This window comes from Anabrus simplex, chromosome 2, assembly GCF_040414725.1.
Source record: "Anabrus simplex isolate iqAnaSimp1 chromosome 2, ASM4041472v1, whole genome shotgun sequence".
NCBI classification, from domain to species: Eukaryota; Metazoa; Arthropoda; class Insecta; order Orthoptera; family Tettigoniidae; genus Anabrus; species Anabrus simplex.
Genome location: NC_090266.1, coordinates 1,088,054,545 through 1,088,068,168, shown reverse-complemented (window position 1 = coordinate 1,088,068,168; position 13,624 = coordinate 1,088,054,545). Strand labels below are relative to the sequence as shown.

General features: G+C 38.3%; 1 protein-coding gene and 1 long non-coding RNA gene across 2 annotated transcripts in view; one reads left to right on the top strand and one right to left on the bottom strand.

Moving 5' to 3' along the window:
• LOC136864712 (peroxisomal acyl-coenzyme A oxidase 3) overlaps positions 1 to 13,624 on the bottom strand; it is a 297,560-nt gene that overhangs the window by 67,948 nt on the left and 215,988 nt on the right. The window contains exon 12 of the mRNA XM_067142046.2: positions 11,731 to 11,885. Within this exon, the coding sequence (XP_066998147.2) occupies positions 11,731 to 11,885 (155 nt within the window). The remainder of the gene's footprint in view (positions 1 to 11,730; positions 11,886 to 13,624) is intronic.
• The window catches only part of LOC136864714 (uncharacterized), a 69,070-nt gene that overhangs the window by 34,763 nt on the left and 20,683 nt on the right, over positions 1 to 13,624 (top strand). The window lies entirely within an intron of this gene.

Sequence of the window (13,624 nt, the reverse complement as noted above, 5' to 3'; positions counted from 1 at the left end):
CCCAGGCACGTGGGCCATTCAGATGTCACAGTTGCCCGATGATGGACTCAATGGGTACATGGGGGCACCCAATCACATTGAGCAGGTACGGGTCGACTAAGAAACGCGACCCCGAGGGAGGACCATCGTATGGTGCGCCAAGTATTGCGGGATCCCGTAAATTCGGCACCTGCCATCTGTGAACATTTACTGGAGACTCTCCAACATCCTGTGAGTTTCCGCATAGTGTCTTGACGACTCGCATACTCTGGATTGGAGTACTACCGCGCCATGCGTCGATTGCCATTGGCACCAGAACACCAACGCCTGCATTTGGAATGGTGACTGGCATCGCATCATGTTCAGTGATGAGTCCCCCTTCTCCATAACCTCCAATGACCATCATGTGTGGGTTTGGTGGCATCGAGGGCAGAGGGCAGATCCTCGTACTGTGGAAAGACACACAGGCGTAATACCTGGCATCATAGTGTGGGGAGCCATAGGATATGCGTTCAGGTCACCTCTAATGGTGCTTCGGCAGACTTTGATGGCAGAGGAATACGTCCTACCCCTTATGGCACAGCACCCTGGGACAGTGTTCCAACAATATAATGCACGTGTGTGCATGGACTGCCTAGAGCATGTTGTGGTCTTCCATGGCCAGCAAGATTCCCGGACCTCTTTTCCATCACTGAACACTCCGTCCCATTACCAACCTATGGGACATGGAGAGACAGCTGCAACAACTGTGGATGAACTTGCCTCAGAAGAGGATCCGAAGGCTGTTTGACAATATTCCGAACCACATAAGCCTGGAGGGGGGGGCAACACCTTACTTACCTGGCGCCAACATTCCACCTGTAATTGCAAACGGCCTTGTTTCTTTCATCCTATATTGTAACCAGTTCAATAAAAGCACATGATCTTTCAGCATATGTAGTTTTATTCACTTTCAGCCACTCCTTCTGGGTGCTTTAATTTCTTTTTGTCAAGCAGTGTATATATCTATCAAATTACTTAATTCTATTCCTTTCTTTACTATACTTCTACAATTAATAATAATTTTATGTCATCCTTAATTGACTTCATGCTTCCCACACTGTCATCACCACTCCCTAGTCCACCCTGTTTCCCCTGAATGTACCTCCCTATAACTCTCCTAAACAAACCTCATAACTTACATGTATCATTGTGGTTCAAGTGAAAGCTTTCTGAATGTGAATTCCTCTCTCTTGCCTGCCTATTAGGATCTACAAATCTCACTCCCAATTTCTCATGTACCCATTCCAGTCTCATTTAAATTCGGATGTGGAAATTTACCACCTCCTCCTTACCCTCATCCCTCCCTTATATTTTCTCAACATATACCTTAAGCTAATTTCTTGATAACACTCTACCCTGGTCCCCTTTCCTCCACACACTTTCCCCATATTCCAAACAATTGAATCACCCATGACCACAGCCTCAACCCCACCCTCTTCATTAGATCCCCTCTTCTCCAGGTCTCCCTTAACTTCCCTGATGCCTGCAGAACCCACTTCCTCTCACTACCCTGTCCCAACTTCTCCTCTCCCCTATTCTCTACTCTTAAGTTTCCCTTTCCTACCAGTCCCTTTCCTGTTGTCCTGTACTCTCCTTTATAACACTTCCCTGATCTTCATCTTCCTTCTGCTGATCTACCTGCAGTGACTCATACAGATTCCTCACCGAAACCTCTCTAGGGCCCACTCTCTGAGGGAAACCCTTAGCCCTCCTTTTCCTTAAACTAGCTCACCTGTTTTCCAGAAATACTCCCCTTCCTACCCCTCCCTCTTGCCTACTTACCGTATCCAGTGCATTGACTGAGGGAGACCTATCTTCATTCCTGTCCTCCCTTACAAGCCTAATAATCTCCCTCAAACTCTCTCTTCCCTCATTTTCCTTAGTTCCCACTAATACCCACAGTCCTTACACATGCCTCTCTCAGCAATTCTTTCATGTCTTCAAGCAAATGTGAAATAATATGGAAATATCAACAGAAATAAAATAGCGTATTCTGTGAATAGAAGTAGGTATATATGTCAGGAAATAATGTATAATACACAAATATTTAATAACAATAATGCAAGATAAAGTTGGAATTCAAGAGGACAAATTGGGGCAAATATTCGTTTATAGGTAGGGGAGTTAGGGATTGGAATAACTTACCAAGGGAAATGTTAAATAATTTTCCAATTTCTTTGCGATCATTTAAGAAAAGGCTAGGAAAACAACAGCTAGGGAATCTGCCACCTGGGCGACTGCCCTAAATGCAGATCAGTAGTGACTGATGATTGATGAGCAGGAAACCTACTGATAAAATAACTACACTAAAATTATTCTGGTTAGATGTATTCTGATTATAAAATACTAGAAATAAGAGGCACAACAGAAATGTAGAGCTACACTACAAATGTATAGTTATAGACATTATTATTATTATTATTATTATTATTATTATTATTATTATTTGCAAACAGAAAAGGCAAGCAAGATACTATCTAATCAGGATAGTTATGCTACAATTCTAAACAACTACTACTACTACTACTACTACTACTACTACTACTACTTAAATTCTAGTAAGAGCCAACTTTCTACACAGATATTTGCCCTACTACACAAACGCTTCATTGTAATAAAATAAGCATGCTAATTTCTAATAAAATAACTTGAAATGATGAAAAAGTACTGGGAGGACAGGAAAACACGACTCACTAACCAATGATAGATCTATCGTACCCCAAAGAGGGTGAAACGGACAAGAAGAAGATAACTACACTACAGTAATTCTAAACTATGCCCGCATGTACCCTAATTTAAAATACGTTATTACTACGCGCAAACAGATATGAAAATTGCCGTTAAAAGTTGAAATTTGGTAGAACTTCACAAGGACTACACAACAAAGCTAAATACGTAGACAGATTATTATTGTTATTATCGTACTATTTTATTCTACTATGCTCTAACAGAAATGAAAACTGCGGACATATCAAAAGGGTTACCATACACAAGGTTAACATGCAAATATTGCAGGCAAGACACTATCTAATAAAATAAATAGGTACAATACAATTCTCAACTGCACTTAAGTGTATCCTAATAAATTATAACAGGTTAACTGAAACAATAGAACTGGAGTTAAAACACTTGATATTTAGTCACATTATTATTATCTTCTACCTACACTATAACAGAAGAGAGATTTTTATCCTACTGGACAAATATTACCCATTGATACATCAGGCACGATAATCTCTAATAGTATAACTACACAACAATAATTCTCTCCATACGTCTCCAATTCTCACATACTTCTCCCCCTTCACTTTGTCTCCTATAACATCTCAGAAAATTCATTTCTGTTACTCGCAATTAATTTTAATTCTCCTTTGTCACTGGCCTGGACTCAGCCATGTCATAGGTATGTAGTAGCCCATGGTGTGCTATTATTTTTAGCCTTTATTGGTATCCCTGCTTTACAGCAAATTCTGTATTCTGTACTAGAAACAACTGCCATGTCTAAAGGCATGAAAATACTGCAACCTCGATAAATGCAGTCAAAATAAAATGCTACATTTTTACACCTTTTTAAACTTTTTTTTACATCTCATCATAATTGCAACCATTTAAGGCCAATTTCATTGTTGGGAATTTATGTGTAAGAGGACATTATGCCGATAAACTCTATTTCCAGTGAAATATGAGCTAATTCGAAGAATACATAATCTCAAATTTAAAACAAAAATTTTTGGACTGTTTCATTCTTTACTTATGACTAGAGCCCGGATTTCCATGAAAATGCACGTTTTTAAATAAGCTAGTTACATTTCTCAAACCTTGCAAATATTTGTTTTATGACTTAACAATTCCAAATAACCATTCTTTTTCCTGCATGTTTGCAAGTTTTGGCCTTCTTTTTAAAGGAGAAAATTCAAGCATAATGCATATTCTGAAGATTTTGGAGTTAATAGCGAATATTTGGACGTTTATACTGCATAATCCGACTTTGGTGCATATATAATGAGTTTTTTCTACAAGTTGCTTTATGTCGCACCGACACAGATAGGTCTTATGGCGACGATGGGACAAGAAGGGGCTAGGAATGGGAAGGAAGCGGCCATGGCCTTAATTAAGGTACAGCACAAGCATTTACCTGGTGTGAAAATGGGAAACCACAGAAAACCATCTTCACGGCTGCCGACAGTGGGGTTCGAACCCACAATCTCTCGAATACTGGATACTGGCCGCACTTAAGCAACTGCAGCTATTGAGCTCTGGCATATATAATGTTAGGTTGCATGGTAGTGTCTTTTATAAATGTTGGTTTGCAGAATTTGGGACAGTTTTTCCACGTTATACATCTATTATTGAGAGATGGAGAGAAAGAGAATGTATTTGTGACATCCTACCTGACAACCAAAGTTAGTACATATGGTAGAGATCCTATAATCCAATTAGCCAAGCACTTTCTTATCTCTTGCAAGAGAAAATGTGGACCTAAGCTGGAAGGCCCCATGTTGACCGGTGTAATTCTTACAAATAATGTATCCCAGTATAAACTTCTATAAATTGAACTATAAATTTTGCGTTACTAAATGACTGCTCATTTTTTCAGTCTATGTTAGACGAACAAAACAAAACTTACAAACCTTGGTTTTACACTGAACCCTCTTGTATAGTTATCCTACCTGGATCCTCTCACTCGTCACATGTCTGAGGCCAAAATTATTGAAAGAAAGAAGGCAGTTGGGAATCAGCACGCTTTCAGGCTTCAGATTACAGTTTTTGTGTTGGCTGTGTTGTGAAGTGTTATTGTCATGCCACCTGTTGAAAGTGTAAGAAGAGACCTCATGTCTAAATGGATCGAAGAAAAGGAATTCCTAATAATGGATGGTGATATAGTTTATTGTGTTTGTTGCAATAAAGATGTATCTGTGCTTTCTGTTACTTTTCTTTAATAGTTTCTTTTTAAAATATTTCTATTAGCACCTTATACTAGACACTGACCCACTTTATTTAAATTTTACTATTTCTGGAAAATGCAAACATAAAAAGAATGACACATTTCGTTTGCAGATTAAATGTTAAAAAAAGTTTCTAGTTGATCAACATGTAAGTTCTGTTTTTCTGTTTCACACACTGCAAAAATGTAATAACGAAGGGATACCAAAACGGAATGTGTCCGAACATTTATTACAACACCAGCTAAGCTAGGCCCTTATGAGATGCTCTACCAGGGGCAAATATACCACTTAAAAAAACTGGAAAATCCTGTATCGAAATAATTTTTAGAGAAATATACGAAACATGATATCCCAGATCCAACAACCTTAAGAAAAAAATATCTTCCAGTATCATATGCCAGGTACAAAAAAAGCAGATTATTAATATATTCATTTATGCTACTTCTTACATGATCTCCGATTAATATTATTTGGAAATGTGAAATTCATTTTTGAAAAGAGGTAACTTCAAACTTACTTTGTTTACATGAACAGTATTTTACTTATGATTCTGCAAAGTAGGTTTTAGATGGAATTCAATACGACTTGGGAGACTCAAACATATGGGCTTCTGTGGACGAATGTCTCTTGCCCTCTTTCCTCCTATCTTAGCCTCTAGCAATTATTTTGGTATCCTTTCCTCCTGTATCCTCATAACATGTCCAAACCATCTCAATTTATTCTTCTCTGTCCTATCACTCAGTTTTTCTACCCCTATCTCCTTTCTGACCTCAACGTTTCTTATTCTGCCTCTCCTCGCCTTCCCTACCATACTCCTCAGGAATTTCATCTCACTGACCTAAATTTTACTCTCATTTCTTGCTGTTAATGTCCAAGTGTGTGATGCATACGTTAATTTAGGTGTATAGTACACCTCGTGCATTATCTCTTTACATTTCATAGGAACTTCTGTTACACACCAGGTTCCTTACATTGTGGCAGAATGTATTTCCTGCTTGTACCCTTCTGCTGATCTCCTTATCCAACCTTGCATCTTGCATTATTTCACTTCCCAAATATTTGAAGTATTCAACAACCTCAAGGTTTTGTCCTTTGATACTAAAAATTCCTTTTCTTTCTCTTTCTCCTTTTGTTCTTCTCCACACTGATTTTCATACCATATTTCTCAATATTATCATTTAAAGCCTCTAGTTGGATTTGCACTTCTGTATTGTTGACTCCCCAGATCACTATGTTATCTGCAAACAACAATACTTTCATACCCCCCCCAATATCTTGCTTTTGTTTCTTTGAGAATTACATCCATAATAATTATAAACATAGTCCATTGGTTTCTAAACCAATCTGTTCTCCCCACTGGAATATGAACACAAGTGGAACAATTCTTATACATTGCTTTCACTAGTTCCCTTGATTGCCTTCTACATCCTTTTTTTTTCCAGGGTTTCCCACACCTTTTCTCTATTAACACTATCATATTCAATCTCTAGATCACGGAGTACTATCACCAGATCTTTTACATATTCCCACTGTTTTTCCATTAGTAATCTCATAGTAAATATAGGGTCTATCCTTGTTGAAACCCATACAGCTCTTCTGAATTTCTTTCCACCCTTCCTCTCATCCCCCTTTCAATTATTCTCTCCAATATTTTGTGACAACAAACATACCTTTCTGTCACCTTTATAAAATACTGACATTATTACACCTTTACACCAATTATCAAGTACTTTGCTTTTTCCTCCATATGCACCTTCGCAGCCTATATAACCAATGTAGACCAATAGGTCCTGTTGCCTTTATCATTTTCACACATATTTCATCCATGCCTGCTAATTTTTCCTCATTTTATTTGTTTAACAGCCATTTCCACCTCTGCATTGCAATATCACTCCATTTCTGGATCTTTACCATTTACCGCTATGCTCTCTCCTGCACTATTTCTCACATACAGGAGTTTATCAAAATTATCTTTCTACCTATTCTTTATTTCCTCTGGGTCTGTTATTACATTTCTACTCTCTTCCTTCACTTGTTTTGTGTAGATTTTTTTCTTTTTTCTCTTTTTAAATCAATCCATACAACATCCCCTTCCTACCATTTACATCATTTTCAACTCTTGTGAGAATCTCTCCCAACATTTCTCATTTTCCTCATGTACAACTTTTTTACACTTTTAGTTTCCTGATACTTCATTTTAAATCCTTCCTTCCTATCTCTATTCCATTCTTGCTATGCTTTCTTCTTTTGTTTAACAATCTCCTTTCCACCAAAGTGTAGATTTTCCTTCACTCTCACACAAGTTCTGCCACAAATCATCTCTGCACAGATTACAAACATGTCTGTAAATTTGGTCCTTTCTTCTTCTACACCTTCTATTTATGATATAGGGACGTGTTGTTTTAATTCCTCCTGAAATTTCTCCTGAATTCCTTCATCTTTTAATTTCCATACTTGTATTTTCTTCTGTCTTATTTCTTTTACTCTCACAATTTTACCTATTTTCAATTTTGCTACCACTACTCTATGGTCTCCATCAAATGGTTATGCTGTTATATCCAGTAACTGTTTATGATTTACTTTCTCAATAAAAAAAATAATCAGCAACTGTTTCTGTCCTTCCTTCACCCCAGCCATATCTAGTAATCTTTCTTACTATTCTTTCTAAACTGTTACCCACAATCATTCCATTTCTCTCACAAAAATTAATCAACATATCTCCTCCACTGTTTCTTTTTCCATATCCAAATGGAACAATCATGTCTTCTTTACCAATTCTGTTATTTCCAACCTGCACATTCTGGTCTCCCATGACTATCACTTTCACATCTGTGATTACTTTCTCAAGTGTTTCCTCACTGTTTCCAGTTTGGGGTGCATAAACTTGGATGAAATCTTTCACTCTTTCTGTCCTAAGTCACACACTGATTATTCTATCACTAACTAACATAGTCTACCCTATCCTCATTTTCATCCAGGATTTTGTTAATCACTCCTACTCCATTCTTTGCCTCACCTCCTCTACTCCAGTGTAGGGTGTACCCTCCACTAATCCTCTTCACTTCCTTTCCCCTCCACTTGACATCACTCAGTCCCATCACTGCAACATTCTCCTTCTCCATAAAATCAATGAACTCTTCTGATCAGGGTCATAACATTTATTATTCCCATCTTCGTAATACAAAGGTGGAACTTAAATAGTGGCAACTATTTATTTACAACAGATACAAAAGAGTTACATGTTAGCAACCTTTCTTGTCCTTCAATGTAGTCACCAGCGTTGTGTATAACCTGTTGCCAGCGATGTGGAAGTCGTAGTATACCTTTAACAGAGCTTGTTCTCTTGATGGTGCGAATGGAGCGGTCTACTGCCTGTCGAATCTCTGCAACAGTTCTAAGCTCATGAATCGTCTGGTTTCGATCATTGTCCAGTAACACGGCAACTTCTTCTTCACTAATGCTCGTAGGACGACCTGTTCGTCACAGTTTGCCGACCATCGCTGAAGGCTTTTACCCAACATGCCACTGTTCCGTAAGGCAATGCAGTTTCCCCGCAAGACTGTTGAAGACCAAGATGACACTGTCGTGCTGTACGACCTCTGGCACATTTAATCTTGATCCAACTCCGTTGTTCCTGTTTGGAAAACATAGTGACAACGTTACGTTAGATCACTAGCTCACATGTGACTGTGTTTCTCTCGCTTGTGCGCACGCAGGTGATGTGGGAAGGGTGAGTCCATTTGCTCTCAGGTAAGGTAGGTATGTAACCAATGTGTGCTATATTAGATTCCGTTGCATAGCATCTCCACAGCAGTGTTGCCACTATTTAAGTTCCAACCCTTGTATTAACGGCTGGTTGTCCACTTATCACAGCGCTCCCCAGCACAAAAAAACGTGCGCTGTTTTTAGCAGGGTACACTCCAAGATTTTCCCAGGCTGATAATTACCACCACTCATTTTAGGCTACTGTTACGATGGGGTCGCCACTCCCAAAGGCATCCAGCTACTATGGATACACTAATAATGTTCAAAAACTATCAATGGGTTGCATGAAGTTTACAACATATGCATGCATTCTACTTTCATGCAAAACCCACACTAACAAATTTCTCCATACTCTAACCAACTAAGAAGCCAACTACATGCCCAATGTCCACTGTTTGATTCTAGTTTTCAGGCACCCAGGTTTACCAATGAATTATCAGTGATACATCCAATGAACGTCCCCTTCTCATAACAGGGTCAGACATACAAACTCTACCAAAATATTCAGATATATGTTTTATATGAACACTTTGAAAGTACAGTAAATCTAAACAAAATTTGATATTGCCCGTAAGTCAACAACACTCATAGCAATTCCTTTTTCATTGTGTGGAATAGTGCCCAAATTATAACTCTGCCACTATGAAAGGTCACTGTTTCTTGAAAAAGAGTGGAGAGCGAATGACATTCTACTAGCCTCTACAAGTACATTTCTCAAATTTATAGCACGAATGTCAAGAAAGCGCTACGTGCAAGGACAACTGTACTGTACTCCCGAGCCTCAACTTCACAGGAAATTCAAATTTGAATAGCAGCGATGGCAGTCACTGAACCTTTTGAATTCTTACAAAGGCCACGGCTACTCAGCAGTAGAGTTATAATGGATTCACTATATATTGGGAAGAACTTGTCGGCATGGAGTCCTTGGTTCTTTCCACCAAAAAAATTATGTCCCTTTTCTAACACCCTTCACTTTACTGTCCTAAAATATAGTACAATACTTTGTTTTCTTGTCCTCTTGGACACAGGATGTGTATTTTCCTGTCAAGACGAAGAATCAACATCAGAATTACTCCCATCACATAAATGCCCATAAATGTCATTGCTGTGCATGCCGTGACAAGTAGATACCATGTTGCTGGAGACACAAACATGTCTGCAATTTTCCTGCAAATTTATGATAAATCTAACCTTAAAATTATAGGTTGGACCAGGTCCAACATAGGACCTGAACTACACATGAGAAATGTCAAATGGAATCGAATAAGCACCCCAAAGGGTTGAATTTCTGTTTAGGGAACTATTCAGTCAGAACATTATCATGAGCACTGTTTCTATTATAATTATTGGTATTCGTATTTAAATAAATAAATAAATAAATAAATGCTATTTTACATCAACATATCTCCACGAGGGTATATTTTCCGCTACAATACTTGAATGTTCAGCCAGACTTGCAAAATAAGATAATTTACTATTGGACGAGATTCAGGCAAAATAATAGATGTGATACAAAAATGAATTAATCACAATCTTACCAGAAGTCTGAAAATCTGCCTTCCTTATCACAACAAAAATGGATACAATAATTTTCTGATCGTGTCTATTCTCCGAGTCAGTATATTCAGAAGATAAGACTGAAATGAAATATCCCAACTTAACAGCAATACTGAATTCAAAAAAATGAAAAAGCATTTAATGTGCAGAACAAGTTTACACGAGAAGTTTTAGAATTAACAAAATGAAGCATGTATATTTAATAGATGTACGATATTTTGAAAATCCAAAATCCCTAATTTAATAGTAAATATTTATGTTTTTGGTTGCATATCCCACTATCGTTTAATGGTTTTCAGACATTCCGAGGCCCCGGAATTTTGTACGCGTAGGAGTTCTTATATGTGCGAGGAAGTCACCGAAACAAAGCTGGCATATTTGAGTACCTTCAAATACCATTGTACTGAGCTAGGATAAAAATAACCAAATTAAGATCAAAAGGGTGCTCTATTATCTCAACTACTCAGCCCGACTTAATTTTGAAACGGTTCTAAATAATAATAATAATAATAATAATAATAATAATAATAATAATAATAATAATAATAATAATAATAATTCGCTTTACGTCCTACTAACTACTTTTACGGATTTCGGAGACGTCGAGGTGCCAGAATTTAGTTCCAATGGAGTTCTTTTACATGCCAGTAAATCTACCGACACGAGGCTGACGGATTTTAGCAATTTCAAATACCACCGGACTGAGCCAGGATCGAACCTGCCAAGTTGGGGTCAGAAAGCCAGCGCCTCAACAGTCTGAGTGACTCGGCCTCGATTAAAAAGGTTCTGAAATTGAAATAATTTGTACTAGATAATATTAACAACTAATCGTAGAATATTACGCCAAAAATCTAACTTAAAAGAATAATTATAAAAGTTGTCATCAAGTGATTTCCTGCTGTATAAGAACATTTTTACCACGTTCAGTCTCACTAAATCTAGTTTTCTCTTGAGAATCTCTTGAGAATAAGAATTATGTATTTAGGAATCAGGTGAGTTGGCCATGCGTTTAGGGGCGCACAGTTGTGAGGTTGCATCCGGGGGACAGTGGATTTGAATCCCACTGTCGGCAGCCCTGAAGATGGTTTTCCGTGGTTTCCCATTTTCACACCAGGCAAATGCTGGGGCTGTACCTTAAGGCCACGGCCGCTTCCTTCCAACTTCTAGGCCTATCCCATCGTCGCCATAAGACCTATCTGTGTCAGTGTGACGTAAAGCCACTAGCAAAAAAAAAAAAAAAAGAAACTACACACGACATATGGAGTCTTTCAAAAACTGCTAACATTCACAGAGTGAGGACGGTTTACCACAGAAATGAGGGAAAATACTACATAACAATTAACTTAAACTTGATCATTTTAATATGAAAATTGAATATTTTTCAGTTTGCATATTAGGCTAGCTTTAGGGCTTCACACTTCAAACACTGGACAGTACTCACTTCTGCATAAACCAGTGACATGGTTTTGGCTTGATATACTTGAACATTGTTTCTGGCTGTGAACCTGTCCTCATTCTGGTCAAGGTACCTTCGGAATTTCTCCTCAGTTGTTTTCAATAACCAACACAACAGCCACTGAAATGCTTCTGAAACAACTGAAATAAAACATGGAAAAATTTTAAAAGAAGGAAGGATCATAATATGAAGATAAAGTTGTAAATTCAAGAGGCTTTGAGTTATATGTATTTTTCCTAAGCAATATAAGGAAAGCTATGACAATGGGAATAAACGCAAATATCTAATATCTGGTATGTTAATACGGTAAAGAGGTTCTTTAATGTGCTGGTAAATCTACTGACAGATCTTGTTTTTAAGCACTCAACTGCTAATCAATTGAACTGGGATTCAATTCTAGCCTTGAGCACAGATGATGCCTACCTAATCACCTCCGCTATGCAGATGGTTCAATATGGTAAGACAGAAACAAAATTAAAGAAAAAAAATTATCTAAGCTAATGTGTCAATTAATTAGTACATATGAATGCTGAAGGACAACCTGAGAACAACTATAATGATACTAACATTCAGATGAACATAACTTCCAACAGAAATATTTAATTCTTCTTCCACGTTGAGCCGTATTGTTTTCTGTATATTCCGTACAGTTTGCCGACGCTTCAAATGCATTGCATTATTCTTTGCCAAAGTGACTGAAATATCTCTAATCAATCCGAGGTAATCTGTCTCCCAGGCAGCAATCAAACTACGAGAGTAGTTACTGACCTTGGCCTTAAACAGGGTTATTACAAACGATTTGAGTGATTCCAAAGCTCTACAATAACTATTATTTGACACATTGTCACAAGGTTTTGCACACACATAGGAAAAAAAAGAAAATTTTTTTTTTTACATTTACAAATGTTTGGTATGTGCACCTTTATTGATTCTGCAGACATCAAGCCTATAATCAAGTTCGTCCCACACTCGGCGCAGCATGTCCCTATCAATGGATTCGAAAGCATGGTTGATACGAGCACACAGTTCCAGCAAGTTTGTTGGGAGACGAGGTGTAAACACTGAGTCTTTCATGTAACTATACACAAAGAAATCGGATGGGGTTAGGTCAGGAGAGCGTGGAGGCCATGACACGATTTGCCGATCATCAGCTCCATCACGACCGATCTATCGGTTTGGCAATCTCCTGTTTAAGAATTGACTAACATCACCATGGAAGTGGGGTGGAGCACCATCCTGTTGGAAGGTGAAGTCCATTATGTCCTCCAGTTGCGGCATGAGCCAATTTTCCAGCATGTCCAGATACATGTGTCCTGTAACGGATTTTTCGCAGAAGAAAATGGGCCGTACACTTTCAACCGTGGGACTGCACAAAACACATAACTTTCGGTGAATTTCGCGTGAGGATTCTCTACCCCTCAGATTCGCACATTGTGTCTGATCACTGCACCATTAACAAAAAAATGTTGCTTCATCCCTCAAGACAAGTTTCATAATAAACTCATCCTCTTCCATACACTGTTGCAACCACGCCAAGAATTCAAGGCGTTTGACTTTGTCATCAGGAGTCAAGGCTTGTAGCAATAAGGTAAGGCTTCTGCTTTAGTCGTTTCTGTAAGGTTTTCCAAACGGTCGGCTGTGGTATGTTCAGCTTTCTGCTTGCTATCTCCGTTCACTTCTGTGGGCTACTTGCCCGCACGCAATTAACTGTTTCTTCAGTCACTGCAGGCCGACCCGTTGATTTCCCCTTACAGAGGCAGCCTGAAGCTTTAAACTGCACATACCATCGCCAAATGGAGTTAGCAGTTGGTGGATCTTTGTGGTACTTCATCCTGAAGTGTTATTGCACTGTTACGACAGACTGATGTGAGTGCATTTC